The following is a 22513-nucleotide window of genomic DNA, read 5'->3' on the forward strand; positions in this document are numbered from 1 at the left end:
GACAGCCTTGGAATAGAAACATTTCCAGTAGTCATTTTTTTAAAAAGTGAAAAGAAACAAGTGAAATTAACTTTAATGATATCTTTTATTTAACCCAACATATCCAAAATATCATTTCAGCACACAATCAATATAAAAATAATAAATGCAATAATAGCTTGCACAATTTTTGGATTAATTTTTCAAAACTTGATATGTATTTTTAATTCTAGCAGCACATCTCAATGTTCAGAAGCCAAAAATACTCAAAAACTATGTGTCTAGTGGCTCTTGTATTGGACAGCATGGGCCTAGGCAAGCTTTCCTTTCAAGACTTGGTGATTCACATAGTTTCTCTCTCTAACCCTGTCATCAAAGCATGCTGTTGTGCGTACCATTTGTTGAATTGATTCAATTTAGTACAGATGATTTTATTTGGGTATAGTTAGCCAAATCTCTCCCAAGCTTGTGGAAAATAGCATTATCATCACATGATTAAAAAATAACTGCTGGAGTATAGGACTATTCTACACTCCGCAATATGATGAGTGAACAGTTACTAGACAAGGTAAGGCCACACAATGACTTATTTTGGATTTTACCTATTGTGATTATCCCAAAGGCATCATTGAGAGTGTAGCAACTACCCTGAGATGTATCTAGATCTGGGATGTGAGCAGTTGCCATTGACATCCCAGTGAAAAATATGAGTAGATGTATTCAGCAATATATCATAGAGGCTTTATGGAGACACTGGGACAAACATGTCAGGACACCAGTACATTCACACTAGATAAGGAGTAGGATTGTGGTATGGCACATGGACTGGATGTTGTGGCCCCAGTGGGAAGTACTCACTTTTTCAGTTCACTCTGTTTCTTTGTGGCTTGTGCACAGCACTGTGCATAGCAGGGAAGAAGCTACTCGTGTACAGTGGGAAAAGTCTAGCGACTAATAAAACTTGCACACAACTGAGAAATAATTGTATTACAGCTATCACTGAATTAATTCTATCAAACCATCAACACAATGGGAACGTTACATTTTATGAATCAGGTTTCTCTGCTTGCTGATTCATAAACTGGCCAGTACGCAACAAGAATATGACACATCACGGAAAGCATTGTACAATCTTCATGCAGGAGAACTAACTAGTCCCTCAAAAAACAGTTGATGCAACATTAGACAGGGATCAAAGAAGGAACTTGGTACACACAAATGTTCTGAATATGAGAGAATGATAACAATCACAATTTCTTGTCTAAATTGAAAAATCAAAAATATTATTTGCATTAAATTTGAAATTCAAGCTTGCGCTGTCATGATAATTTTGAACATTTGGAAATGATTACTGGAAAGTACATGGCAGATATGGTTGGAGGAGAAGTTGGGGTGGCGGTCTTAAATTGTGATTTCCTGAGATAATGCTGTAGCCCAACGGACAACAGCAGTAACATAAGCTGTGTGGTTCATCGTTAGCCAAGAACTCCAAGCAGGTCATTCACCTGGGGACTCTGGTGCATTTTGGACACTAGATTCACAACGCTCTCACTCCAATGGGCAGGAGATTGATGGAACACTGCATATACCTTTCTATGTAAATTAAATAAAAAGGCAAACTTGGTAAACTTGAAACAGAATTCTTGCTAACTACTATGACATGTCACAGGAAAAAGCATGTTTTCCTTATGGATTAAAAAAAAAAACCTTGGCAACATAAAATTTATCTCTAAATCCTGTAACCCTAACTTAAAAAGTATTCTATTCTGATGTCATATAATTTTCATTACTTACAATGTAGTATTTAGGGTAAAATAAAACCACACATGTTGGCAACAGCTGGAGATGAGAACTGCTGCTATTCTGAAAATAAGTTGTCATCATTTAGTTTTTGACAGCAATGCTTTGCATGCGGACTGTAAGTGGCCATTTTTCTAATTCTAGATAAGTGCATATAATCGGAAGGGAATCACTGCATTTACTATTGCATTATGGAAGAAATGAAATGTTTAAAATAACAATTTAACCTCAATTATAAGATAAATGCAAGTAAAATATTTTTCATTTCAGAATTTAAAACTGGTATTTCCACAGTGTGGTGATGATTTTATTATACATATTTATGTAGATTTTACAGGGTGCTTCAAAGTCCCTGAGGAGATGCAAGATCCACAGTCCCAGTGCATTGTCACATACAAATGTGAACTTTTTGCTACACGTGTTATCATAAGTGCTGAAAATGGCCTTCAAGTTCTTACAATGGAGATAGTATGATTGTTGTTATGGTCACCAAGAATAAAGAGGGTCACAAATGCCATTTTCTGTAGGAAACTCAGGGACTTCTGGCTCATTCCTGTAAATTAGTTACCGACATAAATATGTATAGACAAATATGTAGTATGCAAAGTCACAACATAAATATATTGAACATTTATGAAAATTTAGATACTCTACTGGTAAACTGACATATGTATATAATATGACTATTTATTCATAGGAATTTTTTTTTTGCTTGTTCAAATAAATACACATTAGGTTCATTATTTCTTTCCCAAAAGTTGTTAACAAGACTCCGTTTGAAGAAGCAACATGTTTTACTTGCATATACTTTCTTTTTTTTAAAAAACTGAAGTTAAGTAATGAAAATTAATATCCATGAATAAATAGCTAAATACATTTTTCTTAGCAATTTTGGTTTTTCATTTATATTTGTACAGTTATTTCATTGAAACTGTCTCTTAAAAATTGGCTCAAGTTGATTTTTTTTCCCTATAGTTAATGATCACATTGTCTGATATATTAACATATGTCAGCTTCCTACAGGAACCTTATTGGTCTGCCCACCTGTGATGTCACAGTAAGGAGGGGCTTTTCTTCAGCAGACTCCTCCCTCGGTATCTCCTTCATCACCATGGCAACAGCCTTATCTGCCGCCCTAGAGCCTTTTCCCTATAACAGTGAAATCAACAATGACTTGTGTCAGGAGAAAGCTTGAAGTTGTTATTTATTACAAGATATTCTTATTTTTAAAGAGCAATCCACCATAAGTGAAGAAGTACGCTGCTGCCAGTGAATCTTGAGGCTTTTGGCTGAGGAGAAAACACACAAAATCTGAAAAAAGATTATTTGTGAACTTTTAGTCAGCTACCTTTTCACCTTCACAGATGATTTGTTTAACATAGTGTTTTATATGTATAATATGTTTGAAGGCAATTGGCATGACATGAACATATTTTTATGGTATCAATTTAGCACTCTATTAATTGCCTATCATGTTTATTCATTTATAAATTACTACTATACAATCTCTAGATATTTTGAATGACAGAGGTTTGGGACAGGGATTAGAATCAGAATCTGACTCACAGAAGGTTTTCTTTTCTGAGTGGTCTCTGGGGTTTCATTTTTGAGTTAATTTGTTATAAAAAAAACGTATAAAAATCTCATAACATCTCTAAAAATTCTCCAGGGGCTTGGCACACTAGGACGTTACCATTTATTTTGTGGACGCAGTATGATCTAGGTGAAATGAATTTTTTTCCATCTTCAATATTTTTGCCACCAAGAAATAGTACAATTTTAGAAGTGCCTTTTAATCGGAGAACCCTATAAACCCAAAAGTAAAATAATGCTTCATATTTAGGCAATCATCTTCTGTATTTGCTCTCTCTCTCTTATTTTCCGTTGGTCTCATATAAACAGAATTAGGAACTCAAAAGGGGCATGCTAGTTTCCTTGATTCTTAAATTCTTAAGAGTACATATGACATAAATGGAAAATAAAGCAACACCTTCCTAACCCAATTAGAGACATCTTGTACTAAAATTTAAATCATCGTAAATAATTCAAAAACAAAAAGCTTTAATTTTCTCAGCTCCTTAGGCAGAACCACCCTGGAAAAATCCTATCAATGCTGTGTTGTAATCTACTAAAGAACATATGTAGTATACTGAGGTGTCATAAGTCAAGAGACATGAGGATGTGCTATCTAGGAAGGGAATAAGAGCTGGGGTTAATGTTAACTCTAGAACTTACTAAAACTTGATAGTTTCTATGCAATAAAAAGGGCTAGAATTGCATTATTAGTTTGGGATTTCGAAGGACTATCTTCACAATGTAGGTCCATCTCAGGAGGAAAAGTGTCCACTTCCTAAGGCCCTGACTAAGATTTTATAGCTTTTGCTTATATGAGGATAAAAAAGGAACTCTGGCACAGTGAATGGATTTGAAGAGACGAATCTGCTCATGCTGTTTCTTTGGTTTGTTTTAAATGGTCATGTGTGGTTTTCAGGATGGAGGTCAAATATGCAATACAATTCAGCAGACAGTATAGCAGTAATTTTCATATGTGTTCTCAAAAGTTACGTGGCCATGATCCTCAGAATAATTGATTTCTGGGAAATTTAATGGTTCATTGCATAGCAAACTGGGGTGAATAATGATTCCAGATTTCTTCTTTAGTGAGGTTATGTGAATTTCCTAAAACAGAGTCATATATTCATATGAATTCTGGGGAAATATACACCATAGTAAATAGTCAAACATGACTTTTAAGTATAAAAATCATTTAAAACATTGCATGCTATAGACTTAGTTCACTTTGATAAGCTACATTTATTTGGTGACAAACTCTGATTTGTGATATATATATTTTTTTGCAATTATTTTTCCAAAAGAGCAAACTCATTTGTGAAAGGTCTATCCATGCTCTCAAAAGTTCTAATAGTATAGCAATAAACAAAGTGACATGCTTATATTTGGATTCCTACTGTATTTAAAATAGCAAATCTAGTATTATAAGGTATAATTTAAAAAATAATAGTTTAGGTTTTTGGGATCAGAAAGATGTCAATTGATAAGCATCTCAAAAAATTTCAGTCCAATCTTTGAATGTTTCATTTATTTGAAATGCTACCAATGCAATGCAACTATAAGAGCTAGAGTTAGCAACGGACATGCCAGTTCACTAAAACAGAAAGGAAAATAAAGCAAAAATTAGTCCTTTCATGCTGAACTCTAGAACCAAGCAGTGGTCAGCTAGATAGGTTGTATCATAGACACATGCGGTGCGCTTTGTATTTCTTGCAGAAAAAACCCACCAAAGCCAGGGTCAGGTCACTTTTTTGAAGACAGTGCCACTTTTTCTTCAAGGTTACACCTACTACCTGGAAAGAGTCATGATACCCACGTTAGTGCCTGGTAGCAACCTTCTGCTTTCGAGCTAGTACCCCTGCAAGCTTTGCTGCTTTACACATGGTACAGACTGAACAGAAGGGGAGGGGGTACGTTTGCTGCTGAGGCGGCCCATGCCTGCCAAGTCCAAGGAATCCACTCATCTTTCAAAGCCAGGGGTACGCAGATCCTACCGCCACCTGCACTGGTGCCTTCCAGCCAGCCTGTGTCACTTCTGTTCACCACCTAGCTTTTGAGATACTGGTCCTAGGATTTAGAACGTGGCTGGTAACTGATCTGGCAAGATATAAAACGACTAGACTTTGCTTATCAGCAGCTCTACGGGATGACGGTAATAACACCTGTACACATGTCTTTATTGAAGTCGGGGGCTTAACACACTGGAGGAAATATATGCGCATGCTTATTCAGTCTCCAGACTCAGTTTTCTATATACGACTGCACCAAAGGGTCAATGCTGGCTTAGAGTTTGCAACAACATGAAGACAACACAAGGAAAATGTAGTCTGTGCTCAAGGGAGACATTGTTTATCTGCTACCCACGACACCGAGCATTCATGATTCTACTTCAATAACAAGAGTGAAGTTTTAAAAGCTGATTGTCACTTTATGACAGGCCCCATTTTCAGCCTAATTTCTTTTCAAGTTATATATGAAATGCACTTTCCCCCCCCCTACTTCCTTGTTGAATATCTTGAGATATTTATTTTTATTTTTTTAAATTTTTTTGGTTTTCTGAGGTAGGGTCAGGCTGAGCTCAGGCTGACCTGGAATTCACTATGGAGTCTCAGGGTGGCCTTGAACTTACAGTGATCCTCCTACCTCTGCCTCCTGAGTGCTGGGATTAAAGGAGTGTGCCACCACACCCGGCTTCTTGAGATATTTTTAAATGTTTTTTTAAAATTTTATTTATTTATTTTAGAGCGACAGACAGAGAGAGAAAGAAGGAGAGAGACAGAGAGAATGGGCACGCCAGGGCTTCCAGCTACTGCAGACAAACTCCAGATGCGTGCGCCCCCTTGTGCATCTGCCTTACGTGGGTCCTGGGGAATCGAGCCTCAAACCGGGGTCCTTAGGCTTCACAGGCAAGTGCTTAACCACTAAGCCATCTCCCCAGCCTTTCTTGAGATATTTTTGACTAGAAAACAATGTCAGCAAAAGAGGATCTTTAAAAAAAATTTTTTTTCTTGGTTCTTTGCTGTGGAAAATTCCTTGATTTCTCTCTGTTTCTTTCATAGTTTGTTTCTTCAGCAACTGGCATATATCAAATGATAACCTTCCTAATGAATAATTCTTGAGAGTAATCTTTGTGCATTCTGGGAGGAAAGCAGGCACACAGCAGTGAAACATGGAGCCGACGGCAGGTGCGCTAACATCTATTATTTAGGCAAACCCAATTTTAGCTCCCTTCTTTTCCTTTTGTTGATAGGGAATGGAAGTTACGGAGCAGAAAACACTGGATGTCCCAGGACCATCTTAGGCTGGAGTGGCAGCAGACATCCTCAGATGAGGGGCTGCCGCAGGCTCTCATCTTTGTCTCACAGGGAAGGAAACGATGTCGTGGGGGAGAGGCTGTCATGTACACTGTGCTCAAAGCCTTGGTGGCGTCTTAGGTATCTGATGTCATATAACTCTGCATGTACATCTGTCTTCTTACAGAGTTGAGGAAATGAAAGCTCAAAAATGGGGCGGGGGAGTGATTTGACCAAAGCCTCAAAACCACTTGCAGAACCCAGACCTACCCACAAGGGCTGTCCACAGCCTTCTTACTACACCCTGGCTGAGAGAGGCTGGGGGCTCTCGCTCACCTCCCCTGTGGACCACCACAAAAGGTGATATCCATCAACCTTTAAACAGCTGTCACTGCTCAGGGGAACCATGCAGACCAGCTAAAACCAAGCTGTTTGGACTTTGACTTTAGGAACATGCGTGCATGTGTGTGCGTGTGTTTGTGGTATAGTAACTGTGGTGTGATGTGTGATGTGATGTGTATCCGCATATATATGCTATTGCATGTGGCCAGTGGTGCATGCATTGGGAGGGCAGAGTGGGGTGTTGAGTTTGTCTGTGCCTTTGTTTGCCTGCCTGTTTCCCTGAGATGAAGCCTCCTTCTCTACTGAGCTGCCATTGCCATTTTTGCAGTCCTTTTTTTTTTTTTTTTTTAATTTTTTTCCAGTCAGCAAGCCCCAGTGATTCTCTAGTCTCGGCCCAACCCCCAGCCCTGCCTTAGGGCTGGGTTTACAGATGTGTGTGGCCCTGCCCAGTGATTTACATACGTGCTGAGGAATCAAACTGTGGTGTTCTCAGGCTCTCTTAGGCTCTCAGGCGTATACAACAAGTGCTCTTAATCCCTGAGCCATCTCCCCAGCTCTCCCCCCTTTTTGTTTGTTTTTAAGACAGGTTTTTACTCTGTAGCCCAGGTTGGCATGGAAACCATGTAGCAGTCTTCTTGCCTCAGCCTTCCAAGTACTAGGATTATAGGTGTGAGCGACTATGCCCAGCCTGCAAGTGTTTATGTGAACTTTTTTCTCCATTCTGGAAGAATCAGTCATGGATAATTTCACTTAGGAACACACTTTAACAGAATGTTTTGTTTCTTTTAGCTTCTGGGGAAAATAACCCAAACATTTCTTGTATACAATCTTTTCTATAGAACTTAGTGTCTGTTTATGCATTTGTATCTCTCTAGCTCTTCCTAAATGCTAACTAAATGGCATTATGTCATCTTCAAGATTTCCTTGACATCTGTTTTGGGCGTATAAAACACGTGAATAGTCTACAGTTACACAGGTCGTTTGTAATCAATTTGCTAGTTGCAGATAAGTGTTTCTGCTACCATGGAGTTCATGATTTTGAGAGTATTTCTATTATTCTTAATATATCAACAGTACTCTAGAATCTCTTCATCAGAGATATTAGAAAAAATGGAAATAGAAGTAGATCAATAAATGACCTACTAGATATTTTATTCACCATTAACATAGGGTTTAAAGTATAGCTTTCTTTTTGATTTGACAAATCAATACATATTGTTGCCAAAAAAACTGAGAAAAGACAGAAATGGAAAGAGAGTAATTTATTTTCCTGCACTTCCTAATATTATATTTTAGTCTTACCATATTGGAAATAAAATAGTTTTTCAGTGAATATTTTAATAGATAGTCAAGCTTATAAACATTAATCTATTGTATCTAATTGCTCCCATGTCTGTACATGTCCAAAATATATGCCATCTACATAGTTTATTGATATTTGAAATAAAATGTTACTCAGTTTCGCATCTACTAGACAATTACATTGCTCACAAATTCTGCACTATGAATTTCAGCACCTGTAGGAAATTGGTCACAAAGGGGCTAATTTCTGTTGGCTGTTCTTTTCTCAGCCTATATAACCCTTTTTTCACTTGGGAAGGTAAATGTCATAGTGAATGTCACTGTCTCTTCAGACCTCAACACTGGAAAAGGTCAAGGCCATATTTCCCAGAGGCCTCTGAGCACTGGCAATACCTGCCTCTCATTTCGGCCCCTGTTTTCAGCTGAGTGTTGCCGTAGGTCCCCTCAACATAATCCGTGGTTCAGGCCAGGTTGATGCTCTGGTACCACGTTCCTCACTCCACACACAATACTTTATAATGTTCTAGAATTGGAACTATATATGGACACATTGGTTCTTGTTTCTAATCATCTTTCTCTCCTCTCTCTTGTGTGTGTGTTAGTATGTGCACATGTGGTGTGCACAGATGTGGGCACCTGTTATCTGTGTGAGCACAGGCCAGAGTCTCTCCTTGAACCTGGGGCTCTCTGGTTTTGGCTCTGACTGACCCAGAGATCTCCTTCAGGGTTGGGGTTACAAGCATGTATTGCCATGCCTGGCTTTTTACATAGTTTGTGGAGCTCAAGCTTGTTTAGCAAGTGCTTTTACCTGCCAATCACCTCCCCAGCCCATTTCTAACTAGCTTAAAGGAAGCTCAGATGTAGCTATAAGCACCTGGAAAGTAAGGACAGAATTCTCTCTCTCTCTAACAGAGATTCATATATAGAACTCCTGTCGTGAATTCCTTATTTCTTCAGTGATCTGCTTGTAGCTGGAAATTATGTAAATTCTTATTTCTTCACAACTAAACTCAAGTTATAGCAAATGAATTGCTATTATCTATTTTCAATAATGACATGGGATGTTTAAGGGGTCTTTCCACTGCCCATACATTTCCCCTTATATCTTTTACCTCCTCCAATATTGTTTTCTTGTTCTTTTCTTTTTGGACCTAGTACATATTTTTCTAAGCCATCATCTTTCAAGGAAGTCTGCTGAGATTAGTAAGGAGCAACTTTAATTACACTACTGTATAACTCCTGTATCTTCAGGTTCTGTTGCATGCTAGTTGGCTCTTTTTGTTTTGCACTTGAAGGCTTGGGATGGGGTGGGTTTCAGTGTGAGAAGTGCTGGGAGAAAGTAATAGATGAAATCTTCATAGTCTTGGACAGCAAGCCTCTGTCCATAAAGGTTACTGGGATTGCAAGCTCCCCCTGCATACATTAACTCTCTTTGTCCTAAATGATCACTGTAGGGTGTCATCACAACTTTCACCCTTGGTACTTCTGTCTTCAGGGACCCATTCTTCTGTAAAAATATTTGAATCATCTTTTATGATTGCCTTGGCCTAGAAACAAGACTAATCCAGAGCGGATGTTTTCTTCCGTGCTCCTTATTGTGAAATAATCATTGCAGGGCTCTGATTTTAAGGGAGGTTACAGTAAAAACCTCTGTAGGGACCCTTAGAAGTTCTGTGAACCCTATACACTGGTACCCCTGTGCCTAGTGGATATGTTGGCCCTCCTCCTCCTGGGTTGGTACCCCCTTAGGCACTGTTATGGGCTGTCCTCTGTAAGGCCTCCATTGGTCCTGCTACTGTGGTCTGACATCCACCCCCTCCTCACAAAAGCCCGTGTGCCTTTGCCGGTACTCTTACTGCTTCTGTTAGGGACTCAAGGCATCTCTCCTAACAGTACTTGCAAATCTTACCAGGGTTGTACTCGCCCAGGAGTCCTTAAGATATACTCTCAAATGTGTGTCTACATATGTAAACATGCATACAGTCATACACACATACATGCCAAAAAATACATTCTCAAAAAAGTGAACCACTTGGGGCTAAGACTGAAAACCGGTTATTTAAGATACTGATGTCATATAACGTGGCCAACATTGACAGGCAGTCATTCTGAATGGAAAAGTTTTAATTAGATGTTTAAAGAACTTCATACACATACATAAAAATCCATTAAAATTAATGAAGTGTTACTAGGTAAAGGTGCTTAAAATTTGCTCTGGAGGACACAATGTCCTTTTTTAATTGACAAGATCCATGTGTCCCCACTCAGCTTACCATTTGTTTGTTCTGTTGAGAAGATTAAACACAGTCTCCACTTCCCTCCTACCAAATCCTAAGGCTTATTTACTCTGCTGGCTACAAGCATTCTCTCCACAGATGGTCAAGGTATCAACACTAAGTCCTCATTCACCTGAATTAGGGAAGCTTTAGTATCAGGACTCCTCCTCCACTAATGTGCCTCTAAATTGCTTTTTACCTACTTTATCATATGGGTGAGCTCTCTCTCTCTTCTCTCTTTCTCTGGAGGGAGTGGCAGAGGTGTAGGCACATGTGTATGCGGGTATGTGTGGAGGCTCAAGGTTGATGTTAGGCATCTTCCCGAATGGCTTTCCACTTTATTTTTAAGAATTTATTTTATTTCATTATTTTTTTTCTTAAATTTTATTTACTAATTTGACAGAAAAAGGAGAGAGAGAGAGAAAGAGAGAGAGAGAACGGGCACTCTAGGGCCTCTAGACACTGCAAACGAACTCCAGACACATGCACCCCCTTGTGTATCTGGCTAACGTGGGTCCTAAGACATCAAACCTGGGTCCTTTGGCTTTACAGGCAAATGCTTTAACCACTAAGCCATCCCCCAGCCCATAAATTTATTTTATTATTTGGGGGGGGGAAATGGATGGAGAGAACTGGTGTGCCAGGACCTTTAGCTACTGCAAACGAGCTCCAGATGCATGCACCACCTTGTACATTTGGCTTCACATGGGTTCTGGGGAACCAAACCTGGGTCCTTAGGCTTTGCAAACAAGCACCTTAACCACTAAGTCATTGCTCCAGTCCTTCACCTTATATATTTTTTTTTTTTTTGAGACAGAGTCTTACACTACATCTAGAGCTCACCAATTCAGCTACACTAGCTAGCCAGCAAGCTCTATGGAGTCTCCTGTTTCCACCTCTCCAGAGCTGAGGTTACTGTTCTCACACCCAGTTTTATATGGGTGCTGGGAATCTGAATTCAGGTGTTTATGCTTGCATGGCAAGTATTTTACCCACTGGACCATCTCCTAATTTCCCAAATTCTTTTTTTTTCCCTAAAAGTTTCTTTATTTGAGAGGAGAGATGATGGTAGATGATAGATGATAGATAGATAGACAGACAGATAGAGAGAGTGTTTGCCAGGTTCTTTGCAGCATGTTGTAGGACAGAGCTGGTAACGTGTTTGTGGCTATCAGATTCAGCCTGGCCTGTCCTATATGAAGACACCAGCCAATGATGATGCCTATAGGGGACCTTAAATGAATTAGGACTACTGGGATTGCCTGAATGTTCTGTAAACAAATGCTAAATCATCTCTCCAGCCCTGCCTGAATGTTTTAAATAAGCCAGTTTCCCTTTTAATAGTCGCCATAAACCTGCAATTCCCATTTCTATTGGTATGTGGGTGATTTACTCATTCATTTTATGTTTCTGGCAGACGGTCTGACGATCTGGCTATAAACACAGTCCTGATTATTTCCCAACATCCAACACCTGTAACATCAGTAAGTGTCTGATATTCGCTCCTGGAGGTCCCACTTAAGTACTTATCCAGAACCTAAAATGTCCCTTAATTCTGTCTCATGCTATGACTGTAGACACAAGGAGGCTGCACTGATGAAGAGTGGACGACTCTAAGCCCCACGTCTGAGTTGTAATATATCCCTTCCATATTCTGCAGCCATGTTCTTACAGGCTGCCCTTCAAAATCAGAGGGGAAGGGAAGCTTCTGCCTTGCCCGGATGTCATAATATTTTAGCATCTTTCAGCTGTAAGTTGCCGAGGGTGCCCACCACAACTGTGTGTAGCAATATGGTTTTGTGTGTGAGGCTGCTGATGTTAGGTGTGGCCTGTGCCGACGGACTGCAGGACATGGAGGAAGAAATGGAGGTTTGGCCACGACAGTTTCTTTTCTTGTGTAACCTTGGCTTTTCTCTAAGCTGGGGAGCAGGGATGATGTTAAGAATGGCCTCTGACTTCTCAGGTTTTGTGAGCGTCACAGATAATGTACGTAAGGGCAGGCATTCCGTATGCTTAAATAATGCTATAAATCAGCAAATTCCCATTAGCTGAGTACATTATTTTCCAAGTGTATCAAGGAGCCCACGGTAGCTGAAAGAACTATTTATTATTTTGAAGCAGTAATCTGGTAATGCTAGTCTAAAATGAAATGAAAAAGCTAATGGACTTCCTCTAACAATAGAAACCTGAGGAGAGACTGGATCTGGCCGGTTATACATGCAGGCGCAAAACTCCAAGGCACCATATGATTGCTATTGAATTCACAGACTATGAGCTCTAGGGTTGGCAAATACAGAGCCATGGTAGCAAATATATGCAATCAATGTTACATAATCACAATAAAATAAATGACTTTCAAAGCCTAGGCATCCAACATAGGAAGACTTTAATATTACTGAAAAATTATCAGTAATTCCAAAAGTGTATATTTCCACTAATTAATTCAATGCTTTGATGAGTTACAAGCAGACATCACCTTCAAATCTCGCTTCTTACTCTTCCAGGCATGAAGTATGACTACATATGTTTCCTGTACTGTCAATACGTCCAGTCACTATGTACCCAGCCACCAAAATAAGCAGATGAGAAATTTGATAATATGAATTTTAAGTTGCTTATGAGATTTTTCTCAATCTGCCAATGCATTCCCTCCTAGTCCCTACTTTCTAACCCACAGATATATATCAAGACAGATTAACATTTCAAAGAGCTGTGAATTGAAATCAGTTCAACCTGCTAAATAATGCATTATGACCTTTTGGGTCCCGAAATAAAGGCAAGTACATGATCCCGAGATTTTATTGCATAAGCAGAAATTGATGTTAATTCTAGATAGATGCTATGCAAATATGGGAAAAAATCCCCATAACTTTAAAATTGTAGCTGTCTCCATACTTATGTAGTCTGTTCTTATTATAGTGTTTGCATGTGCATGCATTCATAGGGGTGCACACGCATGTGTATGCACGTGTGTGTGGGGGCCAGAGGACAGCCTGAGGGTCAACCTCAGGAATGTTATGTACCGTTTTCAGGACAGTGTCCCTCACTAGCTTAAACCTCACCATTGAGGCTGGACTGGCTGGCTACCAAGCCCCCAGGATCCTCCTGTCTCTGCCTCCTCAGCACTGGGATTGCACGTTCATCCACACACTACTCTCTTACTTGGGGACTGGGAATTGAACTCAGGTCCTCATGCTTGGATGGCAAGCACAGTACTGAATGAGCTATCTCCTAAGTCCTGTTTAAATTTCTTTTAAAAATCTCAGAAAGTAAACAGAGTCTTGGCTTCTCCACTTAAACTATTCCTATGTACACAGAATTGAAAGAAAAAAAAAAAAAAAACTCAAAATGGTTTCATCCTACCAAAAGTTATCTCTCTAAAAACTAACATTTGTTCCAACTTCTCCTCTTTTTATTTGATTGACAATATCACATTATTGCCTTCTAATTATTTAAAACTTGTTCAGGCACAATAAGACAAAAAAAATCAATTCTCAATTGATTCTTTTTTCTGAGAAGTTGTCTACCTTGAAAAAAATGTATAAGCAAGCTCATTTGATTCTAAAATTTCATTCTGTCCCACAGGAAAGACAGATTTGGCTCTATCTTTGCCAACTACATCTGCGAAAATCATCCAGCCATGATAGAGAAAACTGAATAACAGCCCTAAGGTCCATGATTCCCTTCAGTTTTCAAAGGAAATATTAGGTTTAATACGTTGTACTCACATTGTAGAAAGATATATTCACATATGTAAGGCAGATTTGCCATTGAAAATTTTTCTTTTCAGTCTTGAGATGATGAAATCTCTCAGTTAGAAAACTGCAACACCCTACAGTGTGCTCTCTATTTAAAACACTGTTTTCCACTAGACTACAAAGCTCAAAGACTTCCTTATACTTCAAGATGCTTTCCCCAAACTACTATAGCAAAGCTTACACAGGGTTCAGTTCCTACACTGGACTATGTCCCATTCTTTTCCTTAGGCCCAGTTGCTTTAGATATAACTAATGTGTTTTATGATGCTTTGTTTCACAGTATAGAAAGTTATATTCATTTTCTGGTCTTACTTTCATGGATAATAAATGTCTTTAAAATTCTCCTTTCAAATTATGAATTAAAAAATTTAATAAAAAGCTCAATTTACATTACTGTAGAGCTTTCTCTATTTAAGTCATCAGGATTTAGAAGTTTTGCAATCATTGTTCTACATAAATTTCCCTGGAGCATAGAAAACAAGTTGTTAAGTAGGTGTAGAGTTTGACCTTTTCTTTAAAAGGTAAAAATGAAGGTGTTTCCATTTTCGCCTTACTGGGAAAAAAATGCTTATTTTTCTTTAAGAGAAGGTTACATGTCTTGAATTTGGATATTTGAACATCGTGGTGGGTTATGTGACAATAAATAAAAACAATGTCACAGTAAGCAAAGAAAGTGATACCTTAGAGAATTTAAATAGATTCATGTTTTATGCAATTTATTATTTAGTTAGGTCATTTGAGTTTGTAGACTCTGTTTTCCCTTTAAGCTCCTTGAATGTATGTGGGTTTCCTTTTAAGTCAAGCCATATAATAGGAGGTTCCTGAGGGAAGAGGTCTTGGTGTCTTAACCCTGGTGAGGACTACAGGTCCCTCCTCCACACCTTTCTCCCCACAGCTCTTCATTAAACCACCTCTTAACTCACCTTGTTTTGCCTCTGTAGAAGCTTCTTCCTTTATTCACATTTCCCCTCCCCTCATTGCTATGCAATGAAGTCCACTTACTCTTCCAGATTCAGTTGATACCTTCCCTTGCTGAGTTCTACATTGAGATCTCAATGAGATTGGACATTGGGTCTCATTCTGTTTGGTGTTGCCACAAACACAGAACTTTGTGGATACAAAGGCATTAGAGGAAGATTGGGTGGTATGGACAACTGAATGAAGGCATGGATGGATAGACAGACGATGTATCATTCTGCTTACCTCAGACTTTGTGCGGTTTCACAAAATCTGAACCTAGATTACAGAAAGATAACACGGACTCCTTTCCAAACTCCCCCATCACAGCAGGCAGAGGCTAGGATAGGGATAGCTCCTGTGTAATAAATTCGACTCCTTCCCAGTAACCAAGAACTAGGCTGGCAAGAGGCCATGACAAAATCATGAACTTTTAAAATGTTATCTATCAAGCATTTGTGAAGGCAATGGGGATTTCACTTGCTTTGGCATAAAATAGAGAGGTAAGATGGAGGAGGAGAAAGTAACAGTATGGAGGAAGAGAAAATGAAGACTGCTAAGAACATTCCACAGAATTAAAATAGTTGAGTGCAGGTATGCATGTGTGTGTGGGGAGTGGGGTCAGTCCTCTCCCTTCTCCTTCCTCCAGCTTCCGTTTGTCTCTCAGGGACCTCTGCTGGAGACACAAACATTATCTGCAACATGCAACCTTCATGTTTCCAGTTGAGCGATAGAAAGCCAAGTTCTGGGCTTAGATTGGCAAAGTGTGGAGAAATAGAACAACATAGAAAAGTGACTTCTGTGTATATTTTGCTAATGGCCCATTCATGAAGAGCTCAGAAAAGTATGTGGCCCAGGGACAGTATATCAACACTCAGTTATTTGTTGAAGAACTTAAAAAAAAAAAAATCCACAGACAATCCTGGTGACACAGAAGCAGCTGTTCAGAGCCTGGGAGGTTTAGTATCTCCACCGCGGGCAGGAGTTTCCCAAAGTGGTGCTGGGAGTAAAGGCATCGAACGCACAGTGTGAGAGGGAACAGTCGATCTGACCTTCATCCTAAGATCCATGTGGCATAAGGGTTAAATAAAATCTCGGTGAAGAGACTATAATAAAAAAGAACGCCTTAGGAAGGGTCTGTACTTTCAAGTTCAGTGATACTGAGGCCTAAACAAATTAACTTAGGGAAGAGAGATAGGCAGAAAATTCACCCAATTTTTGAAGATTATTGGGAGAAAGTTGAAAGTCGCGGTGGTGTTTTATGTGAAAATATAGTGATTATGTGTTCTGCCTGGGGGACTGTCAAGAGTGCTTGGTGCTGCTCTGAGCTGGTCAATTTCCTGCACAATATGAGAATGAGGGTGGCAAAGGGGCAGCGTGGATGCAGTTAGTCTGGAGATGGCCGGTTATTATATGCTCTGACTTAAACCTCCAAGAACACAGTCTGTCTTTACTTGATGAGCAACAATGAATACAGTAATCTCTGCTTCCGAGGAGACAAGTCGGAACCGCAGCCTCACGTGAAAGGTGTCATTGTCTGGAGAAGAAATGAAGACTGGAGTGTCTAGCTAGTGACAGAAACTCCCGAAATGCTATTAAGCATGTTGCAGTTTCCAATCGAGACCCAACACATCTTTAGAGTAGTTACTATTATGTCTGTGCTTCACAGGAGAAATATTTGAAGGCCAGATAGAAAACTTGCCCCCAAATAGATAGTCACTCACGGTAGTAACAGCAGGAACAATAGAGTTATCCCCTCCACCAGTGGTCTGTTGTGGGAATATCCATGGTGTCTGTTTGTTGTTTTAACCTCCATGATGTCTGCTGACTGTCCATGGTGCCTGCCTGTCCCTCTGTGGTGTCCTCCCTGGTGTACAGGGGTCAAGACAGCAGCTAGAGTGCCATTGGACCATGACAATGGCACAGTCAGTGGAGCTTTGCGGATCCTGGGCACCATGTATGCCTATTTGCATTCAAATTCCTGCTCAGCCCCTTCTATTCCAACTCCCACACCTTTGGCAAAAAACAAATACCCACACAGCTGGATTGGATTCATAGGATGTTTTTATTTTTCGCCTCATTAACTTCTAGTTTCCTTCGAGCAATATGTGTGTTTTTTTTTTTTTCATATATAAGTCCAGAAATCATTTAGCAGAAAGAAGGCATCTCAGAGAAGTGCTTTGGGAAAAGGCTCAGGAGTGGGGAACAAAAACATGCCTCTGTTTCATAGCGCTTCCACACTGTTCTCCCTCTTCCACGCCCTGTGTCATAGGTTCTACAGACATTCTCTCTGAAGCTGGCTACATTTACAATCTTCTGGGATTGAGATGTGTTGTTAATAACAAGGAAGAGCTCAAGTCATCTCATCTACTCAACCAATACTGTTGGGTATTTTACCAGACTAGAGGCAAACAGAACCAATAGACATGAGCCTAATGGAATTTAGGATTGGAAAAGATGAGAGACATTACACAAATGTTCTCAAGTATGATGTATGCCCTCAGGAAAAGCCAAGTGCAGATAAATACGTCCTCTCTTCTTTAAATGTACCAGCAGAATGACTTTTCTAGGCTGTTTAGTGCTATCTTCAGAATTTGAAAGTGTCCCTGATCTTAGATCTCATGCATGCCTGTCTGCTTGAAGATCAAAATATTCACTGAGCTGGGTGTGGTGACACATGCCTTTAATCCCAACACTCAGGATGCAGAGGTTGGCGGATCACTATGAGTTCAAGGCCAGCCTGAGACTACAGAGTGAATTCCAGATCAGCCTGGGCTACAGCAAGAGCATACCACGAAAACAACAACAACAACAACAAAAATTACTGAAACCATTATAACCCACACAGACTCCATTCACGTCTTAAAAAGATCTTCATCACGTGGTCGAGGAGAAGGCCCAGTGGGTAAAATGCTTGCTGCACAATCAGATCATGAAGATCTGAGTTTGATTTTCAGCACTCCTGTAAAATGCCAGGTATAGTGGTGAGCATCTGCAATCCCCTTGTTGGGGAGATGGATAAAGGGAACCCTTGGGTTCACTGGCTAGCTAGTCTAGATGAATCACTGAGCTTCAAGTTAGCAAGAGACCATGTCCCAAAGACTAAGATGAGGAGTGATTAGGAAGATAACACACATGCATGCGCATTTCCATACACAGATGTGCTTACATAGATAAACAGGCGTGCATACACACACACACACACACCCCTCATAATCCACATACGAAGTTCAGCTTTTCCGTTAACGAAGAAAGAATTCCATATTCTTATAGAGAAAACGAATTATTTGACTGGGAAATTTAATATATTAGTTATTGACTTTAAGTGCTTCAAAAGTCTACTCAAGGACTTCAAGTGAATTCTTGATAATTTCAATATTGAGACAATTGGCATAAATATTTATGCAGTGAGATTGGGTTTAAGCTCTTACAAAGGCCAGAAGAAAAACTTCCATTAGTACACGTTTAGCAGAATGTGATGGTCCCCAGGGAATAACCCCGGATACCACCAGGGAACTTGTTAACTGGACAGAACCCAGAGTGAGAACTCTAGGGACAGAGCTGCCTAGCAGCAGTTAGACAAGCTGTCTCGGGGATTCTGAGAAGCACTGCCACTGGTGATCAAGACCCTGGGTCTGTCATTGGACCAGTCTAGATTCAACTCCAAGTTCCATTATGTAATGGCTACTTGATGAATGAGCAACTGTTTAAGCCTTAATTTCAACTGTACAATGGGCACAGCAGTGCCTGTCTAACTTTATTTATTTATTTTTATTAATTTGTGAGAGACAGGAGAGAGAGAGAGAGAGAGAGAGAGAGAGAACGAGCACTCCAGGGCCTCCAGCCACTGCAAACAAACTCCAGACGTGTGCGCCCCCTTGTGCATCTGACTTATGTGGGCCCTGGGGAATTGAACCAAGGTCCTTTGGCTTTGCAGGAAAGCATCTTAACCACTAAGCCATCTCCCCAGCCCAGTGCCCATCTAGCTTTTATGATGTCAGGATTAAGTGTGACATCGCATGGAAGTACGCACAGTGTTGAGTGTTAGAATTATTTTTAATGGAGTCTAAGCTATTTTTGTCTATGTGACTGGATAATGACAGTCATTGGTCTCATTTATGTATAGGTCAGGATGTCACCATTTACTTCTAAATAGGTGAAATCAAGTAGGCAGCAGATATCCAATTTATTCAGGCACAGAGCCAGTAATGAAAGAGGAAAACCTCCAAGCCGAGGTTCATGTGCACGGATAGCGTTTGGCTGCCACAGTTCAGTGGATAGAGCTGCTCTTGGATGGACATGGGCTCAGAAACCTCTGCGTTTCCTCTCATAGGGCTGACCCATAGTGTATAAGTGACCTCTGAGTTGAGGCCGTGCTTTTACCTTACCAGTCCAGCAGACATCTGTCCCTTCAGAATTCTTACTCCAAACACCGTAAGGCACTGGCCACTTCTGCCATGCAGCGCAGTCACACGCACGCCCTTCCTTCACACCTACAGGTCACCTTCTTGAGACTCAGCCCCAATGGAAGTCATCTCCATATTTCCCTCAGCTGCTGTGAGCCGTGCCTGACCTCAGAGATTGGACTACTATTTTTGGAATCTAGGAGATGAATGAATGAGGGCTGGGGATGGAGCTCAGTGGTCGAGTGCTGACCTGGCAGGCATGATGACCTGGGTTCAGTTCCCGTCCCTGAAAAGTGAAGAGATGAGTGAATGAATGCTTCACACCTGCGTGCACAGCTGGACTCACACACCTTGCACTCTCACCCAGCAGACGAGCTTTCATGTTAGATGAGAGGCAATTTGTCTTACTTTCTCTGAAAGTGAAATTAGATCCTTCTCTCTGCCCAGAAAGACAATGGAAGCAGATGGACTGGGCTTCTAGACCAGACGGCGCTTGCATGTGCTGCTCCTATGAGGCCCTGGGCGGCTGCAGGGCAGCGACGTGCTCTCCTAGGACTGTGGAGATATCCCCACCTGCCAAGAGGATGGTATTTAATTGCCTCCTTCAGCTTTAGATATATTAAGTAACTATCGGGAAATTAGATTCATAGTTGTATTTTAGATAGAAAACGGCGTGTTGCACTGAAGGGTTGAGATTTGGTGACTATAAATGAAAGAGAAAGGGCAGTGAAGTCCTTAAATTGGCAAGCCAAGAAGAAAACAAGTGTCCTAAGATGACTTAGTTTTCACTTTCATCCTAGAAGCCAGGCATCCTGGCCCTCTGTCTTAACCAAGTTGGAAGGCCATGTGCATAAGTGGGAGAGTTTGGAGTTAGAAAGTCCAGCCTGAGCTCCCAGATTACATTTGCATCTCACTGTCCCTGCACCAGGAGGATGCTTAGAAGCCAGGATAAAAGCCTTCCTTGCAAACGATCCCAGTGGGGGCTGGGGACATGATTCAGTGGATAGAGTGCTCACTGCATGAGTGTCAGGACCTAAGTATCGATACCTAGCATCTATCTGAAAGCTGGGAGCTGTGGTGCATAATCCCAGCACGGGGAGGCTGAGACAGGAAGACCTCTAGCTTGTCTAACTGAATCAGCGAGCTACCTATGAACTACCTACTAAAGGAGCAAGTGTTTCCTGAGGAGGCTGCATGTCCTTGGTCGCTGGCATCACTGGTCAGTGCCAGTATGGACACTTGTCCTCCCCTCCTTGTGGAGCATACGCTCAGAGAGGAATTCAGTTTCTTCTGAATGGCGGGCCATGTGCTGGGTGAGGTGGTTCCAGGGAAGCAGAGGCCCTGACCAAGTCTGGGATGTCAGGAGAAACAGAGACAGAGATATGCACTGGAGCTGTGGGAAGAGATCCCAGCAAACTAACCACAGGGAGACTCAGAGTCATCCGGGCAGACCTGCCAGCTCCTTCCAGGGCAGGAAGGGCCGTGTGCTCTAGGCAGCAAGGCATGGCTGCCTTCAGGTGGTGGTGGGGGTGGCAGGCAGACAAGGATTGAGTTGGGCTTTTCAGTGCGTGGCTTGCTTGTGCTGTGAGACAAGGATGACAATGAAAGCGCTTATCACAGAAAATTTTATAGCCGCTTCACTGGGTGACCCTATGTCTGTTGAGGCCAATGATCAGAACTGGGCTTGCATTGAGAGCCGAGTCAAAGACTGTGCTCGTCTTCTTGTAGGAAGCAAATGTACAAGTAGTGGATGCTCAGTGGGGCTACGTACATGCTGGCTGTTTGAACTGTGGTGAAAAGAGATTTAGTGAACAATCTCTTCCCTTTATTTTTTTTTCCTTTTGAGGCAAGCCCAACAGACTGCCTTTTTTAAAATACAAGAATGTGTGTGTGTGTGTGTGTGTGTGTGTGTGTGTGTGTGTGTGTGTGAGAGAGAGAGAGAGAGAGAGAGAGAGAGAGAGAGAGAGATACTTGGTGCCCCAGGGCCTCCAGCCACTGCAATCGAATTCCAGATGCGTGCGCCCCCTTGTGTGCAAGTGAAACTTGGCATCCTTCTGTCACTGTGCGTCTGTCTGGTTTACGTGGGACTTACAGAGTTGAACATGAGTCCTTAGGCTTTGCAGGCAAGCACCTTAACCACTAAGCCATCTCTCCAGCCCAGACTCTTCCTTTTTAAGTTAACTTTTTACTTGGTATACAAAATAATGTGTTTCACGAAGACATTTTCATACATTTTTATCATCATACTTTGCTCATATTCATGCCCTCCCTCAGTCCCTTCCCCTGTCTCTTTCCCGCTTTCTGATAGGCCTCCCATCCACATATGATTTTCTTCCGCTTATATCATATACAGGTATGTGAGAGCAAATGTGCTAGATTGTCCTTTTTACTCCTCCATTATTTTCTGTTGTTCCCTCTTTCCCCTCTCTTTAGGCTCCTTTTGTCCTCCACAAAAAGTCCTCTTTTTACATTGCTCTGTGTGTGTGTGTGTGCGTGTGCATGGATATACAAATAATAAGTGTAAGATGTGGGCCAAGCTCCATGGAGACACACCCCTCGTCCACCCTTAGTTTTCAACAGTATAGTGTGTGCATTAAAAATGGCTAACAACTGGGACATGAGAAAAGCCTGACATTTAATCATTCATGAAATGGAGTTACAATCTCAACTCTCCAGTAGGTTCTGTACCAAATTCCAAGTAGTTTTCTTCATTTTCCACAAGCATTCATCAGTAGTCACCAGCAGTTAACAGTTCTGTGTTAAGTCTAAAACTCAGATTCCCTTTTAATGCTAATAAGAAAAATTGAGGACAAAGAATTAGAGATGGT

The 22513-nt window shown here is 40.8% G+C and overlaps 1 protein-coding gene across 5 annotated transcripts in view; it reads right to left on the reverse strand.

The window, feature by feature from the left end:
* Nucleotides 1-22513, reverse strand: part of Pex5l (peroxisomal biogenesis factor 5 like) — a 221767-nt gene that overhangs the window by 91016 nt on the left and 108238 nt on the right. For 3 of the 5 annotated variants that reach the window (XM_045161560.1, XM_045161558.1, XM_045161559.1), the window contains one exon: nucleotides 2824-2928. The exons of 1 other annotated variant lie outside the window; for it this stretch is intronic. In XM_045161560.1, the coding sequence (XP_045017495.1) occupies nucleotides 2824-2928 (105 nt within the window). Of the gene's footprint in view, nucleotides 1-2823; nucleotides 2929-5078; nucleotides 5145-22513 lie in introns of all 5 variants that reach the window. One more of the 5 variants, XM_045161562.1, reaches the window with a different exon arrangement.

Source organism: Jaculus jaculus, chromosome 11 (genome assembly GCF_020740685.1).
Source record: "Jaculus jaculus isolate mJacJac1 chromosome 11, mJacJac1.mat.Y.cur, whole genome shotgun sequence".
Lineage (NCBI taxonomy): Eukaryota > Metazoa > Chordata > Mammalia > Rodentia > Dipodidae > Jaculus > Jaculus jaculus.